This window comes from Mus caroli, unplaced genomic scaffold (genome assembly GCF_978045245.1).
Source record: "Mus caroli unplaced genomic scaffold, Mus_caroli_1 scaffold_1, whole genome shotgun sequence".
NCBI lineage: Eukaryota > Metazoa > Chordata > Mammalia > Rodentia > Muridae > Mus > Mus caroli.
The window spans coordinates 152709824-152728546 of record NW_028227256.1 but is presented as its reverse complement, the minus strand read 5'-3'; the positions used below and the strand labels follow the sequence as shown (position 1 = coordinate 152728546).

Here is an 18723-nt window from a genome sequence, read left to right as displayed (position 1 = left end):
TCAAAACAATAAAGATGGTAAGGTAGGAAGTAACAGAGGGAGACACCCTAGTTGACCTCCAGCCTCTACTTGCACACACTCAATGCTATCACTCTGAGAATGTAGCTGAGCCAGGAGCAGTGAGCCAATGAAACACAAGTGTACAGGCACACGTGTGTAAGAGTGGAGACGCTGTTAAAGTCTACTGGACAGCCTTCAGATCTCAGCACAGCACAGTTTTGATGAGCATATTATAGGATGGTCTGAATTTAGGAAAATAGATAGCAACTCTCCACAGAGCAAATCATATCCTTCCTAAGTGCCACAGCAACATCTCAGAGCTGGTTTTTGGCCAAAACATGTGAATATCAACAAGCACAGCAAATATCTTCTTGCTGGACCACTTTGTCTGCCCCACACAGCAGAAACTCACTGAGTCACTAAGACCCAAGCCTACCCACTCCTTCTGTCTGAAGCAGGACTGCTCTGACGGGTGTGAGGAGGCCTGCCATGGGCAAATGCCACTATTTGGAAAGCATTCTCTTTTCTCGTTAAAGATACAGGACCATAGTTTCCAGTCCAGCATGGAGGGATCCTTCCTTATCACTCCATCCTAACAACCATGAATACGGTGACAAATCGGCCCTTCTCAGACCCTCTGGCACTGGTGTGACAGATTGTTTTGAGACTGCCTTTCCATACAGGTTTGATAACAAAGCAATGAACTTAACCAAAAGTTATGGAAGAGAAAAGAACAATTACAAACTGCCTGGTCAATAAACTGAAACACATACTATAGCAATATTTCTTTGGTAGCAAGCAAAAATTAAACGAAGGGTATTTCATGCTAACTGCTCAGTTAATATACAACAGAGCAGTTGTAGACTCTCTTCTGTATACAAATATAGCCAAATATCTCATGTTGTTTCCCAAACTCTTCTTTCTAGACAAAGCGGGATGAAGCATGAGAGAGCTTCCGTGTTGCAGACACTCTGCAGGACTTTCCTACGCTCTTCACACCCAGAATGCTCGCAAACAAAACACACAGGCCGCCTTTGTTCACTCACTCTTCCCGACAGAGCTGATGCTGAAGGAGCTACTTGACCGTACATGAACACGCACACCAGTGAGAGGCTAGTGCTTAAACTGCTTATGTAACACTTCCTTAAAGAAACTTTTTTCTTTAAATACAAGGGTACTGAGATGATAACTCAGTGGGTAAAGTGTCTGCATGAGACCCTGAGTTTAGATCCCCACAGGCAGGTAAAAGCCAGGCATATTGACTTGTGCCCATAACCACAGTGCTCGGTTGGGGGAAAAGACAAGGAAGCAGAGATAGGTGGATCCAGGGGCTTCACACTGCTCAACCAGGCTAGGCAAAATGGTATGGTTCTGGTTAATGAGCGACTTAGTCTCCAAAAAATAAGGCTGAAGGCTGGAGAGATGGCTCAGCAGTTAAGAGCACTGACTGCTCTTCTAGATAACCCTAGTTCAATTCCCAACACCCACATGGTGGCTCACAACTATGCAACTACAGTTGCAGGAAACCAACATCCCCACAGAGACATACATGCAGGCAAAACATCAATGTATATAATAAATAAAAGAGTAAATAAATAAATAAGGCTGAGAAGCTAGTGAGATGGCTGAGTAGGTAAACACACTGCTGTCAAGCCTCACAACCTGAGTTAATCTCCAGTTCCCACATGGTAGGAGGAACTAACTCCCTCAACATACCTGTGTACACAAGCAAGTGCAAAAAGAGAGAGAGACAGGCAGACAGACAGCAAAATAAAAATGACCTCTGGTCTCCACACATGCACACTACTGCAAAAACACATGTACACACATGTACAACACACACACACACACAATTTAAAAGCAAATACATAAATAAAGTAGAGGACTGTAGGTAGAGGAGAACAGAGGAACCAGAAAACAAACTCCAGACCCTTCTCTGATCATGGGGAAGATAAACTGAGCTGGTGCCTGCTTCCTGTATAACACACACAGCTTCAGGCAAAGACCCTGCTTGAAGCATGAAGGCATTTAACCTAGAGAGAATGGAAAGAACTCCAGATATGCACTTCTTTTTGATCCTTTAGGTCTCTCCACTGAGCAGAGTGGTATTTTTGAATATGACTGAGCACAAACACACTGGTAAACACCTTTGCACTGTTTTTTATCCAATGCTCACCACTCTGAGGTGCTTGCTACAGAACCCAGGGCCTCACCGCTGCCTGGCTAAGTACTAAAGACTCTCCCATTGAGCTCTATCTACAACTCTCAATGGTTTAGTTAAGAAGTGAATGCTGGACACTGCTGTGTGACCGAGCCAGGAGGTACACTGCAGAAGAGTACACAGGCATCTGTGTTTCAGCCCTCCATGTCAGATGCACCTGACATCCAGAAACCTCCAGGGGAATAAGGAGGCAGGAATTGGGGAGGGTCTTTTATGAAGGGGTATTCTATGGCCCAAAGCACTCAAATTATCTCAAGAAATATCTCAGGTCTTCCTTTCACCAGGCAACAACCTCCAGATAAAGAGGAGATACTGGATTTTGACTTGACGTACATCATTTCCTGTTGGTCAGGGGAGGCAATTTGTAGTAATCAAAAAAAAAAATGTAGATTAGAAAACATCTTCAAATATGGTAACTGACCTGAAACCTTATTTCTTCATTTCCGCTCTGGCACACAATGCTAGGACAGCACTTTATAAGACATCACAGTCTGAAGAAGTAGGTATTTTCCCAATGATGAAAGGAAGATAGTTCACAGAAAGCAGCAAGTGTTATAGCAATTTCGACTTTAAGGAAGTTCCCTAGGGACGGTGAACAAAAGTACCTACTGCCATGAACATGAGTGCCATGGACAGTGTGTGCATGCATGCACACGTGCACACACACGAGCACACACACACACACACCATGTGCTAAAATAAAAATATCAGAAGAAAAATGTTAAGTTCTCTAGTGTGGCAAGAAAAATGGAAAAAAGTAAAAACAAGATTTGGGATTGTGGGGAATTTTCTCCACTGGGCCAACACTCAAAAACGTGTATCAGGAACAAGACTCTGCCAACGTGTAGTCCACAAGCGCAGGCTCTGGCTTCTATATACTACTATTCCATTTTCTGACCCAAAAGTAGCACAGACAAATATGCCAGAGGCAAGAGAAGGTCACAGACAGAGTCACACATACATACCACTGGTCATGTGAGACACTTTTGCAAGTTTCTTCATCACGTTGTCCAGTCGAGACTGAGTGCTCTCCAACTCGTGAGAGAAGTCATCTAGCATGCTGGAGAGAAGGAGGGAGCAGGTGGTAAGTAGAGCCTTGCATTTGCCATGCTATAAAGTAAGGCCTGGGCCTCAATCTCAATAAAGGTAAAAAGTGTCCTTGGGGACTCAGGATCCACCCTGTTACCTCAAATCCTTGGAACGACTTACGTTTTGTTTTGTTTTAAATAAATTTGGAAAATATATGCTTCAAAGACATGTTACACATGCTATAGATTAGTCAACAACCTTAGCAGGGTCTGGGGTAGATCCCATTATCAAGAGTGCTGTGTTTCTGCAGAAGAACCCATAAAGAATCACAGCTACAGTCGGTGTAGCTGAGGCTTTTCCATCACACAAGTCTGCTGCAAATTAAACACTTGGATTTGTAGATTTCAGAACTGCAGACAAGGCAGTGTGCCGCTGACTACACAGCACTGCCAGCCCAGGCACAGGGCCAGAGAGCCTGGCTTTGTTACTTCTTCTTTGAACAAGGTATCTTACACAACTCTTTGAGACTCTTGATACCTGTTAAACAGGGTGCCTATGCCTAAGCAATGCTTGTCGAGGGGGCCTGCAAGAAGCACATAATACACAAAAGTACTCTATGTCAATGTGAGTTCAGGAGTATACTCTAAATCAGACAGATCCTCCTTTAAAGCATTCTGCCTTATTATAAGTTAAAAGCCAGAGGCTTGGCATCCCTGATGGTGTATGGGGTAGGGTGGGGATGGGGTAGGGTTGGGATGTACTCGCGCTCTCTCTCAGAGAGCAAGAGGAAGAGAGTGTATGATGGATGCATCATCGCTCATAAAAGCAGTGTTTCTCCAAGGAGAACTGGAGAATCAGCTCGGGAGGCCCCTGTTATTTGCCATCCACCATGCTGCTGGAAGCAGCACTGAATACTGTATTTGCATTCTAGCAACCTCTATTTCATAAACTACTGTACATTCCAGACTTCAGCTTCTGACTGGTACATGATTAGTTTGAGGCTAAAATTAATATACCAATTAGTACCACAGCCTTCCTACAAAGACCTTATTTACTTTGACAGGGTCACTGGCAGCTATAAACCACTGCTCTGGGTGTGAGCCCACAAAGGAAACATGACAGTCCTTCAGTATCTGGAACTACCAAATCCTCATTAAGTTAACTATCACAGTCCACACTGACAACTAACTAAATAAGTCTTTGTTCTATACTTGAGTTTTCAAATTAAAACATGTTTAGTTCATCTCAGATCCTGGCAGCACTTTGGTCCTGTTGCTGGAAGGCATCTCCAGGCCGAGCACTGAAAACCAAGGGCTACTTGTGTGTGCTGGGCGTAACTTTTCTTACTAAAGATAAAACAGGCATGCCAATCAATCCTGAGCCAAGCACAGCCGCACCAAGCTTCTGCCCAGCAGAGAGACATACAGGTCACAAATGCCTCTTTGCATTTTTTTCGACACTGTGCTTTCTAAAAGGTTTTAAAAATTGAGCCAGGATCTCAAATGCAGTCCAGGCTGGCCTTGAACTTACAAGGATGACCCTGACCTTCTGACCATCCTGCTTCCACCAACTGTGGGTAGAAGCCACCAAACTTGCTACTGCTGGGGACTGTATGCAGGCAAATGCTACACCAACTGGCCTCTGAAATTAATTTTTAGCTATATTTTATCTATGCTACTATATCTGAGTTAACCCTTCAACATGAAATATAAAGATGATTGATAAACTCTCCTGCCCCTTTGCTCCAGACTCCAGGACTCCCATTCTGCTCACAGTCCATTTGAGTTCAGCTGGCCACACACATCCCATGCTCAGTAGCCACATGAGGCTGGCGGCTATTCTCCTAGACAGCATATGTATCAGTTCAAGGCCCATATTTCTTCCCTTCTATTTTTACCAGAAGGATAAATACCTAATTTAAAGAGCAAAACAGTCCTGCAGGGATGTTATGGTAAACCACAGTTCCCTTCTGTTACCTGTGTGTTCCTATCAGTTCAGCTTCTCCTGGCCCTTTCTCCTCTTGTGAAGTAGCTTCCTTGTATCTTATGATGCAGACTTTAGTCCTCAGACTTTATGGTACAGAACTATCACATTAGGATTTAGCCCTAGACCATGTGATTCCCACCTGTCCCCTCCTTCCCACTTCTCTGATATATATTTATAGTTGTGTCATAGTTTGGTTAGGTCAATATTCAACATTAACATTACACCATCTGAGTGCATGTAGTCACACTGAGAGGTCTGTGGTGGGAGGCACACTGCCTCACGTTTGCTCCCCTCTGGCTCAGGGGTCAGCTTTCTTAACTTAGGCCTACTGAGTCCATTACCTGCCTGCTTTCTGTAAGCTAAACTGGTATAACTCCTGTTTCCTGTTTTATGTTCTCCAGAGGTTTTTATCTTTGCAAAAACATTTCTGTTGTTGCTGTGCTAGCTTTGAGGGAATGGAGATAGACCATCATCATTTCAGCATCTTTAACTAGGTGGATCTCAGGCTGCCTTTCTTTTCAAGCTGCCTCACCAACAAAGTAGCCGAAGCCCTTCCTTCCATTTTAAATAGAAACTCACCCAGTGTTTGGGTTCCAGTTACTCTAGCTCCTCACCCGGCATAGCCACCTGGATCCACTCTGGTAAATCATCTAAAACCCAGCACCTGCTCACGGCATCGCTCCAAGCACCACCTCCCTGCCTTTCCTCCATACTGAAAAGGAAAGTCCCGCCTCCTCATCACACTGACAGGTCACACCTGCTGTGCTCTGACTCCCTCTCAGGACTTCTGCTCCCACTTCCCCATGACAGACACCGAAAACCATGTTGTGTGTGTGTATGCTTGCCCCCTGACTCTCTCAGGTGCTTCCTCCCTCCTACACACACTGCTACACACATCTCTGCAGAGTCACTGGCTCTCTTGCCCCCAGGTTTCAGCTGACCAGGGCTCTCCAGCTGCCTGAACTGGCCTATCGCAGTGACAGTGGCTCTTTCCCCACTGCCACCATGGGACTACTTCCCGTCATTTGTACAATATGTGCTATGCCTGGGAAGCAGCAAGCATTCTGAATGGCAGGCAGCATCTATCCTGCTCACTCCTATATCCCCAGGGCCTCCAGACAACCTGGTGCGGAACACGTGCCCAGGAAGAACTGATAATGAGCATATGTAACAGTGAACATTAAGAAACATCCAGGTGTACACCCCCACTCACCCAGGGAAAAAGTAGAATGGTGTACTATACAGCAGCTGTATAAAAAAAGCTGTCTGTGCATTTCATACTCGAGTGTAAGAGACAGGTTCTTCAGCAAAAACAATTTTGAAGAGTTATGTTTTGCCTCTTTTTTTTTTAAAGATTTACTTATTTACTTTATGTATATGAGTACCCTGTGGCTGTCTTCAGACACACCAGAAGAGGATGGTGGATTCCATTGCAGATGGTTTTGAGCCACCATGTGGTTGCTGGGCATTGAACTCAGGACCTTCGGAAGAGCAGTCAGTGATCTTAACCTCGGAGCCATCTCTCCAGTCCATGTTTTGTTTTGTTTTGTTTTGTTTATTCCTTTGTTTTGAGAGGGAAGATTGTTTTTGCTAATTACAATTAAATTTGAATGTTCTTTTGTAAGACAGGACTTATGTTAATGTAGTGGGTACTGGGATGGATGACAGCTGGGAGTCCTAACACCACCTTCATGCCCATCCTCCTCTTCAGGGCACTGTCTCCAGAGGGCACGGCTCTATCTGCTTCCCATTCCTAACTATGCCTCAAGAGTCTGCTCAGAGAACTTAGTGTGTCTTTTAAAGGGTTTTAAAAGTAACAGCTTTGCCTAAACCACAGTTGTGAATTTTATCTGGGATTTGCTGCTTTGGGGGAGCTACTCAGCGCAACAAAGTCAAAACTGCAACCACACATTATGTAGCTTCTCTCTTTAGCAGCCATGTACTTCACTGCTAGGCTTTCAGGGTCTCAGTCATCGTCAGTGCTGATCAGGGCATCTCACTACTCACACGGCCTGTTCCTCCAGCTCCCCTCCGATGCGCTGGGACATGTTCTTCAGCACCCCGATGCTGCCAGAGACCAGCTCCAACTGCTCATCCTGCTGTTCCACAATCAACTGGTGCCAGAGGAACGGAAATAAGCAATTAAAATCCATCTTACCTGGTTCCAAGCCCGGCACTCCAGCAGCTGCTAGTTTCTTTGCCAGCTTGGGACAATTCACATTCAAAAGCAAAGCCCAGAAATCAAAGCAGCAGACCATTGCCTCTGAGAACACACTGCTCCAAAGCCTGGATTGTCAAGCTACTGCTATCCCCTGCTGATCCAACTTGTGAACAGTCAGCGGGGCTTGAAACCACCAAGAGAGATTTACTCTGCTTGGCTGAGGTCCAATGAGGGAACAGAAAATGGCCAATGCACTCCAGCATATGACCACCACATCAGGGGTTGGTTAGGAAGAGGAAGCCCACCGCCAAGATCAAGGTCTCCATCCACAGTGTCAGTGAAAGACAGCCTAGCAGATCTCTGGATGTGGGAGGACTGCATAGAGTCCTTTCTTCTTCAAGGACAGTAAGTTACCTCAAAGACAACTGTTGGCTGACAAAGACAAAGTTGTGCTGTGGTTCCCTTACTCTCTATCACAAACTTTGCTTCATTGTAACATCTTGAGAGCAAACAACTAGTTAGGCCAACATGATAATATAAAAAGAACAAAGGAACACAACGTCTACATATAAGCACAAAACACAGCATTTATGAACCAAAGTTTAACGGACAGCTGATTCTCACATCCTAATCTATAATGTCACCGTTAGCCTGCTTTTACTAGCATAGCTATTGGTAAAAGCAACACCAGCTGGCGTGGTTGGCTCAGCCCCACAATCTCAGCTCTCAGGAAGCTGGGGCAGAATGATTATGAGTTCGAGGCCAGCCTGGACTACATAGCATGACTCTGGCTCAATAAAACCATATCAATAAACTCATAAATAAATGAATGCAACAACATGGAGATAATTAAGTTCATTTTCCTTCAATGTCTCAACCTTTATCAAAGCAACTGTTTTTATGTAGAATGAAACAAATTAACAACTTTCTCTCTTTTTTTTTTTTTTTTTTTTTTTTTTTTGGTTTTTCCAGACAGGGTTTCTCTGTGTAGCCCTGGCTGTCCTGGAACGCACTTTGTAGACCAGGCTGGCCTTGAACTCAGAAATTCGCCTGCCTCTGCCTCCGGAGTGCTGGGATTAAAGGCGTGCACAGCCGCCACCACCCCCCCACCCCCCCACCCCCCAGCAAATTAACAACTTTCAATGGACAAAACAAGAACTCAAGTGTTTCTGAAAGTATCTTTGTTAAAATAAACAAAAGGCTAAATGTACAAATAAGAAGTTGGGGAAGAAGGAATGTTTTCTTTTTTAAAATCCTTGGCTTTAGCTGGGGCACGGCTGCATGCAGAAGGCACAAGCAGGCTAATCTCCATGAGTTGGAAGTCAGCCAACCAACCACAGCTACACAGCTCAAGACCCCATCTCAGAACAACAGCAACAAACCAAAGCCTGCACAAATCCTTGGCCTTGTTGGTTTAGATGTCAGCTCTGCTTTTCCCGAGGTCTGATCAAGTGGTTCTTTGGGACACCATGCTTTCAAGATTTTAAATGGTGTATACAATCGTTACACACCTGACAGCCCAGCATATGGCAGCTGGGTCCAAGCTGCTTGACTTTAGACTCTCTCTATCAGAGAGTCAGGGGAGGCACCCTCCTGCTACCTCCTTGCTTGACCAGCTGTTCTCAGGTACCTGCTGCTGTGCCTGCTGCTCCTCGATGAAGTGGGAGTTGGCTAGCTGCAGCTCCCGGTCAAGGCGCCCATAGCGATCTGCCACTCCAGCATTCCAGCTCTGGCTGCTGCTGTCTCCTAGGAGTGCCTGTGTGAGCAGGGACAACCAATCAGGAGGAACACCAGGAGCCACGACTGACCAAGTCAAGCAGCCCTCGAACCTGGACCAGGCTCTGATATGGGCATGCAGGATGGTGCCCATATCACCTGATGGTTTGAGGAACACCAGGAAGGTATATTCAAGATCTCTAGATGAGTCTCACAGATCGATGCTACTCCTAAGGAGAATGGCTGGGGGAAGATGAGAGGGAGCAGTGGAGAGCAGAGTTAGGGCGGGCTGGCTAAGGTTTGTTTAAGTGGGTGCCAAAGGCCCTTGGGATAAAGGCCACCTTAGCCACTTGCTGGCTTCTTTGAAGGGTTCAAGGCAGATGGGATAAGCTAGCCGATAGCTTTTCTCAGCTATAGCTAAAAAAAAAAAAAAAAAGAATGAGAGGGGGGAGATAAGTAAGAACAATGAAAACAACAAACCAAACCCAAGCAAACAAGAAAAACACACAAATCAGAACTTAAATTCAAAGTTTAAGTTCCAGATGACAGCTGCTCATCTTTTAAGGATTATATTTTAACAATTAGAAAGGAGTTTCCACTTTATTCGTTTTAATTATGTGTTAGTGTGTGGTGTCTGTATGTGGGTCTGTGCATGTGAATGAAGGCAATGGATCCCCTGGAGTTAGAGTTACAGGCAGCTGTGAGTGCCTGATAAGGATGTTGAAAGATGAATTCGGGTCTCCATCCTCTGGAAGAGCAGCAAGTGCTTGTAACTGCAGAGCCATCTCCAGCTTGGAAGAGTTTCTTTCATAAAAAGAACCAGGTGAGGTGGCTCATATCTGTAATCCCAGCACTCAGAAAGCTAGGGCAGGAAGATTTTTATTTTTAGTTTCAGGACAACCTGGGCTACATAGGCCAGCCATAGCTACATGAATAGCAAAACCTTGTCTCAAAGCAAAAACAATTCCTTCCCCCAAACCATGCTATCGGGAATGGTGGTGCACGCCTTTAATCCTTGCACTAGGGAAGCAGAGGCAGGTGGATCTCTGAGTTCAAGGCCAGCCTGATCTCTACATAGAGAATCCCAGGACAGCCATGGCTGTGTAGGGAGACTGTCACAAACAAACAAATAAATAAATTTGAAACATGTTAAAGATTCCTCAAATGTCTGTATCAATTTCATTCATGTGTTTAATTTTGAGATAGAGTTTCACTATACATCCCAGGCCAGAGCTAAGTTTACATTATGTGGACCCAGATTGGCCTTAGATGTATGTATGAGCAACCACCTGGCTACATTAAAATTCAAACATAACCAAGCCCTTTTCAAGGAGCCTGGAGTCCCATAAAAAGACAGTAAGCAATTAGGAATCCTTAGCAGACGCCTGACAGCACAGTGGTGCCAGAAGAAGAAGAGGAGGAGGTGCTGTGGGGTCCAGCAGCCAGGAGCAGGTGAATCAGAGGGTGGTGCAGTGCTGAGAAAAACTGGCTAGAAGCTAAGGTTTGTCTAAATGTCTGCCAAAGGCCATGTGGTAAATCCTAGCCTGTGACACTCCTGAGAGGTAAATGGAATCTTTTAGAAGTGCAGCTAATACGCCTAAATCAATGCATTTGATGAACCCTCACTGGAGAAGTATCTTCTTGCAATAGATGGTAATTAACACAGAGACCCACAACTGGACAATGTGCAGAGCCAAAGACTTTGAGCATTTAGTTCTAACTGGAATGTTTGAATCACACCCTTCCACTCAAAGCACAGAGATGTGTGCACAAAAAACCGTGGGAACACTGTAAGAGCCAGAGACGGAGGATGACGCCAAGGAAACAGCATTCTCTAGACACAACAGGGGTGATGCTCATATGAACTCACAGGGTCCTCGACAACATGGACAAGGCTTGCACAGGTTTAAGCCACACAAAATCCCAGCATGGAGAAAGAGGAAGTGGGCACAAAGTCCCACCCCTAAACAAACAGCTAATGGCTACTGAACAATGCTGGCTCAATGAAAACTAATTTAAAAGAGTGACACTAGGCATCATGAGCCACGTTCCAGGGCAGGCCACGTGCTCAGGAGTAGTGCACCAACATAAAATGGTTTTGTGTGCACTTGCTTGTGCTTGCTTTTTTGGTTTAGATTTTTGTATGTTAAAGATGTATTTATTTATTATATATAAAGCATATACCATTTCACCTGCATGTATGCCTGCAGGCCAGAAGAGGACACCAAATCTCATTATGGATGGTTGTGAGTCACCATGTAGTTGCTGGGAATTGAACTCAGGACCTCTGGAAGAGCAGCCAGTGCTCTTAATGCCTGAGCCATCTCTCCAGCCCAGCTCTTTTGGTTTTGGTTTTTTAAGAGAGAAGGAGGGAAGACACCCAGAGGCCCGCCCAAAGCAGGAGCCACTGTGATGTACAAGTATGTGGAGGAGAGATATTAGAGAAAGAGAAGTGTAATGATTTGAGTACTACAAAGAAAAACAGAACTGAGGGTGGAGAAAAACAGCCTGATGTGTAGCCTGCCCTGCCACCTGACACCAGAGGCCATGGTGACATCTTGTCCTGTGCTGCTACAGATGGCCAAATCTGAGAGTGGGAGAGCTGGCCCTGACCCTTGCCAGTTGCAGCTTTGTGGAAGTGTGGGTACAGGAGAATTGGTGGACTAACCAGCTCAGCTACCACCCAGGCCCAGATCTGGGGCTTGGAATTGGCCCACCCCAACATCTACCCATCTATGAACTGCTGGAGCTTGTCAAGAGGCCAGTCCTGCAGATCCAAAGCTGCAGGGTCTCCACGACACAGGGTGACAACAGGATATCCGAGGAGTCCCAGTGAGGATCCAGTATTAATAGTGTAGCAGAAGCCAGAGGCCTGGAACCAGACCAATGAGTCACTGCAGTGAATATTTGCAAGTAAAGAAGTGTGGACAAGAAGGTGGCACCGTGGGACATAATGGGACACACTACAGCTTCCACAATGGGATGCTTGTTTGGGTAAGGGGTGTGTTTGTTTGCTTGTTTGTTTCTAATTTTCTTTCCAGGGGAGGCTGCAAGGGCAGAGGGAAAATACAAAGGGATAGATAGGTGATGAGTGGGATTGGGATGCAAGATGTGAAATTCACAAAGGAGCGATAAAAAGTTTTTTTAAAAAAGGTATACTTGGAAAAAAATGAGAAAGAAAGAATATGAAATGGGGTGGGCAAGGAGAGGGGAATCTGAGAAAAGTTGGGGAGGGGAAACAAAATGAACAAAACATATTGTATAAAAAAATTTAAAAAAAACAAAAAACAAAAACGTGGCGTTTGTAAGTTTTATGTCCTGCTGTCATGAAGCCTTGCCACATGCCGGAAAGCTTTGGGGCATGTGAAACCTGCCAACCTGAGCCAAAATAAACTCCTTTTCTTTCTTCTATAAGCTGATTAGCTCAGGATTTTGTTACAGTAGCAAGTAATAACAAACTAACAAACAAAAGACTCCCACAATACCTACCCTATCAGCCCCCTCCCCACCAGTATGTACAGGTCTTGTTCTCCATCCCGGAAGCCAGGGACGGTCAGCAATTTCCAACTTCAAGGATCTAGCCAGGTGCTTCTTTAACGGACACGTCTACTCTACTCTGTCTGGTATTTTCTTACCTGTCTGTTTTTCCTTTCAGCCAGTGCCTGCACAGATGAAGCTGACATCTGATCCTTCATGTCCTGATGAGACAGACAAGAAATGAGATGTGACGTAAGGAAGGCATGCACAGTATTTCCCATACAGGCAGAACACACGATTGATTGCCTATCTTTAAGCAAACGACAGCATTCTTTGGCTTTTATTTTCAGTTTCAAACAGAAAAGAAATAGGAAAGGCTTTCCCTTAAAAACGGTTAATGAAGATGCTATATTTAGCCAAAAAGAGAAAGGCAGTCAGAACCAGGGCTAACTTTCCTAACTTCCCGAGCTGTAGGAGCTGACATCATCTGTTCTCAGGATGAGGGGACCTAGGTCCAGAACGACTGATACCTTCTCAAAGTCACACAACCAATAAACGACAATGGGAGGGTAAAAGTCAAAGGACTGTGCTCAAGGACTAGCATCCTCTAAAACACATGTAAAACCTGTTCTTCTTAACGTACAGTTACCATTAAACTCTTGCCTGTTCAGTTCTTCTGGGCTGCAATCATTCACAGGACAGACTATTTCTAACATCAGAGTGAATTTTTTTTTTTTTTTTTTTTTTTTTTGAGACAGGGTTTCTCTGTATAGCCCTGGCTGTCCTGGAACTCACTTTGTAGACCAGGCTGGCCTCGAACTCAGAAATCCGCCTGCCTCTGCCTCCCGAGTGCTGGGATTAAAGGCGTGCGCCACCAAGCCCGGCTCAGAGTGAATTTTTAAAGTATTATCAAAAATAATGTATAGGAAAAAAATCAGTGGCTATATTATGTTAGATAATATATTTATTCAAGCAAAATTTCACTAAATATGAGCCATTAAAATTCTTATTATAATGGGGTTAATTCTTAAGTATGATGGAAAACACTAAAGAAAGATCTAAACTATGTAATAATTGCAATACAGTTTTTCTAATAAAAGAAAAAAATCAAGATACTTTGAAATTTTCTGTTGGCAAGTAGACTTATTTTTATAGATGCAAATATAATGTACTCAACTTTTGTTGTTTTAAAGCAAGGTCTCACTCTGTAGCCCTGACTGGCATGGAACTCAGTCTGTAGACCTGGCTAATCTTGAAATCCCAGTTCTGACTGCCTCTGCTTCCCGGTACTGGGACTGAAGGTGTATGCCCTCATATCCAGCCAGGCATCACGAACCCTGAAGAGTGAGTGCTGGATCAGGTATGCCATGGCTTTATGGTTCTTACTGTACTTAATTGTGAATAACCACCTGGCTTCAACTTTCAAAGCACTGGGTCATTCATTCATCAAAGACTAACTGGTGTCTAATACCAGTTAGTAGGTGTAGCAGGTGACATGGTTTAGTCCTCTGCTCCTTTAGAGTTCACAGGGTGACTTACCTGACTCAGATACCCAAGAGGTTACTAAAAGTGTGCTTCTCTAGGCCCCATCCTAACCTACACCAAACACTCTTTATGGCACACTTTAACAAGTTTCTCTGGAAAAAGAATTTTAACACTGAAACTTGAGAACCTCTGCTACATACAAATTCTAGAAACCTCAAAACAAGATAGCTGTCCTAGACTGCAGAATTCCCTACTTATCAACTGAAGTACTTTAACATTTATTCCATCCAAAAACTACACTTATTTAATACACATTACTAATGAGAGAACAATCACTTTCCAGTTTGCCAATGTTATAACAGTCTTTCTAAAAGAACAATGAGCATTATACTTCCATACTGGAATCAGACAAGTGGCACCTTAGCCTTCAGTGGTGTGTGTGTGTGTGTGTGTGTGTGTGTGTGTGTGTGTGTGATCTGTTCACTGTCTACCGTTGGATAGTAGTGGTAGGTACTGGCTTGAACACACCTCCAACAGGCACCTGAAGTGCTGGGTAAACCTGGACAGGCTCATGCTTCTAGGTGCTGTTCAAATGGAATATCCCATGAATAAACTCATCAAATTAAATGCTTAGGATTGGTGACTTTTTCTATATTGTTGTATGCTAATAGAGTGTTTTAGAAACTACCACATAATGCATGGATGGTAACAGAACAAACTCTTTGAAAATGAGTTTTGTTGTTTTGTATCAAACAGTTTAAGAATATTCACTGCCTTGACCCCAATAATAGCAATTTATTTAAAGAAATTAACTAAAACAGATGGGTAAAAAATTTTCTACAGTATCATTTATAAAAGTAGAAATAAGGACTGTGTTCAAATAAGGTGGAGAGAATTTACAGTAGACCCAGACCTACAGTACTATGGACAGACACCTTGCTTATCAGGAGATTTCCTTCAGAAAGCAGACCAAACATGAGTGATATAGCATGGAAAGGCTTATAGCCCACCAGCAATCAAAGCGCAGCTAGAGGCATTTTCCCAATTGGACTGGTTCCAGACTTGGCAATACTTCTTAGATAACTGGCTAAGTTGGACAGTTTGCCGAACTTCTATTTCTTCCATCCATTTGCAATAGTATTTCACGGGACCATTGTGGTGATTAACAGTGACCACTGAAACAGACATTATATATAAATATACAGCCATTGAAAAAAAATTATCAAAATTTCCTTCTGTCCAACAAAGTTGCCATACCAGTTGTAGCTGTTGATCACCTCATCTTAATTAACTAAAATATAAATTCTATTACTGGTAAATATCTTTAGAAAAAACTGGGTTTCTAAATCTACTTTTCAATTGCAAGTTTAAATGATGGCTAAGTTATTTTTAATAAAAACTTCACACTTGAACTGAAAATTTAGAGTTTTTAGTATAACAAGTTTAAAAAGTTTACTATTTCTTACACTGGCCATATGTTTAAATGATAATTTCTGAGTATATTAAGTTAAATAAAGTTTACTAAACTCAGTTGTTTCTCTTTTAAATGTGGCTACTAGACATAAGTGGTTCGTATTGTATTTCAACTGGACAGAGTCAACTACATCTACCTGTATTTACACACATGTATGTTGCTGTTTGTTTGGAGACAATTTTCACTATGTAGCCCGGGTTGGTCTTGAACTCATGATTCTCCTGCTTCACCTCCAAAGTGCTAAGGCACCAGGTCCAAGTCACAATACACTCTCCTCCCTTTTTCTTTACTCTCCTTCTCTCTCCCTGATGTGTCTGAGGATTTAACCCAAGACATTGCGCATGCTAGGCACACTCTGCAGTAAACATCAAGAAAAATGTACAGGATATCCTATCATTTCTTAATAGGAGTTTGTGTTCTAATACCCAGAAAACAGGCAGAAAATGATTATTTCTTTTTAAGAAATGTATCTATTTATGAGTTTACGTATGTATTTAATATATATGGGTGTTTTTTCTGCATGCATGTCTATGCACCCTGTGTGTATGTCTGTATGCCTGTAGAAGCCAGAAGGTATTAGATTTCCTCGAACAGGAGTTCCGGGCAGTTGTGAGTCATCATGAGGGGAGGGAGCAGGAAAGCTGAGCTCCGATCCTCTGGAAGAGCAGCCAGTGCTCTAAACCACTAAGCCATTTCTCCAGCCCCAGAAAGTTATTATTTCTAGAGAGCAAATTTCAGACTGGAGGGGCATTTTCACCTTTCAAATAGAATTGTTCACATTTCAAAAACAGCAAGCACAAAGTATTCTTAACATGTAAACATGCACTTGATTAACAACAAGGCTCCAGCTATGCATCTACGGGAAACAACAACACAGTGCTAAATCACGGATTATTCTGAGTACAGGGTTTTTTTCTCCTCTTGTAAAAAAGCTACTCTTTTCTTAAATAAAAATGCAATAGATGAATGAAATGTTTTTTAATCTCAGATTCTTAAAGTTTTTATTTGATAAGGGAGGGAGGGAGTGTGTATCTGTGTGTGTGTGTGTTCAGGGTGTGGGGGCGCTGTGGGTGTGTGTGTGTGATGGACACATTCTCTCAGCATGTACTTAGTACACATGCTCACTCCTGCAGTGGATGACATTTTATCTATGTAGGCTAGTTAGTCACCAGACACTGCCTAGGAGATCACCTTCACACTGGGATATGGAATTTTAAGCTGTGTTACTAAACAGTTTTAAACATCTTGTAACAGTCTATCATGCCAAAAACAAAATTACTCATCCTCTTTCTAGCACTTGAAGCTTAGGATCAGCAGTTAGTCCCAATAAAACACGATCCATCTGCTAAAAGAACAACAAATGTCGTGGCTATTTATGCTGCTTTCATGTCAACTGTTTCTGAACTGAATGAATGAGATACTATGGATGCCAGTGCTTCCCACTCAGGGGCCCCTCATCCTAGGGTCATCTGTACACCTCTGCTTATCTTAGCCTCGTCGACTAACCAAAGTCATTTCTGCTCTAACTGATGGCAAATGCTCTTGGGGTGAAACACTGTGGACGGTAGGGTACAGGGTGCAGTATAGTTCCAATTTTCCTTCCAAAGTTAAAACCAGAGAATATTAACAAGGATATTTTATTGATACAAAGGAGGCCCAACAAGACTTACTGACTTGTGACAGAATCTATCAAGATCAGAGCTTAGCCTACATCTCAGTTTCTTGGTGTCCTATTCATTGACCTTCCAGAATATGCTGCAAAATCAAATGTACTGAGTGCCTGGAGTAACCCAAAGTCACTTGAGGGGTATCTCCAAAACAAACCTATCCCCTGTGACGACTCTGTTGAATAGATGACTCCACCATGTAAAAGGAATTAGCTGGATACAGATGAGCCAGGGTATTGCTCAGTGCTAAAGTGCTTACCCTGCATGCATGAGGACCTGGGTTTATCTGCAGCAGTATGCCAAAGGAAAAGGATGGGGGAGAGACTATTTTATATAGTAACTAAAATGTATTTTTTCAGATAAAAATTACCAGGAAAACTTAATAAAAATTGGACAACCATGGAAGATGCTTAGCAACTCTTTAAACAAGGGAAGAGTAGAAATTCATGGCCAATGAATCCTAATGAGGAAGTCACCTGGGAGAAGGGCTTTGCTGTAGCTCAGGGTGTGTGTCTAGCATGCACAAGTACCTCACATACAAATCATACACAAGGATTTTTCTTCTTCACAGAAAAGACAAAAGGTTTTGTTATCACTGACTGCTCTGCCTGACAAACTGACTCCATCAAATTAGAATATCCTCATTTAAGAATAAAGTAGAAGGCCATGTGTGATGGCTCACACCTTTAATCCTAACACTTGGGAGGCAGAAGCAGGTGGATCTGAGTTGGAGGCCAGCCAGGTCTATATAGTGAGTTTCAGGACAGCCAGGGCTATGTAATGAGACCCTGCCTCAAAACAAAACAAAAACAAACAAAAACACAAACAAAATATAGAATAATAACTTCCCTAAATCAGTACAACTCCCCAAGCTTCTCAACGCTCACCCCTACTCTCACTGATTAGTGTAACTCTCGCTCTCACCAAAGAAGTGCCTTTTGCCGCAGATGGAGGCCATTACGGGAAGCCACAACTGGTCAACATACAGAGAGAAACTGACTGTGGAGTGCCCAGGCCCAGTCAATACATCTGCAACACAAACCCTACACCAAAGGGTCAGGGAGTATCATGGAAGAAAGGGCGGAAAGACTGTAAGTAAGAGCCAGAGGACCAGGATGTGTGCTGCTATGAGATGCTGTCTTTGGTAAATGACAGGGAAATGAACCCATGAAATTTTAACAATAAGGTACCTAATCAAGACCTGCACAATGACAACACCAGCTGACATGGTAGTGTGGGTGGGGACTTGTCAAAGGCTCCACTCCTGGGTGAAGATCTACAGGTTCTGACTGGCTGCTGAGGAGGCACAGGCCCTGTGATGGGCTATCCAATCCCAGGAGGACTGGATATATACAGTATATCCAAGGAACACAGGGGTTGAACTGGGAAGAAGGAAGGGTGGAAATGATGAAAATAGAGCACTAATATATGACATTCTGAAGGGAAAAAAGTAGGCCACTACTAAACGAAAAGTCTGTAGGCCCAATGCTGGCTACGCCTGTGACCT

At 43.4% G+C, this 18723-nt stretch overlaps 1 protein-coding gene across 1 annotated transcript in view; it reads right to left on the bottom strand.

Annotated features, from left to right (window-relative positions):
• Positions 1–18723, bottom strand: part of Stx6 (syntaxin 6) — a 50191-nt gene that overhangs the window by 6786 nt on the left and 24682 nt on the right. The window contains exons 4-7 of the mRNA XM_021156063.3: positions 12749–12811; positions 9028–9153; positions 7244–7350; positions 3187–3281 (exon numbers count right to left, since the gene is read on the bottom strand). Of these exons, the coding sequence (XP_021011722.1) occupies positions 3187–3281; positions 7244–7350; positions 9028–9153; positions 12749–12811 (391 nt within the window). The remainder of the gene's footprint in view (positions 1–3186; positions 3282–7243; positions 7351–9027; positions 9154–12748; positions 12812–18723) is intronic.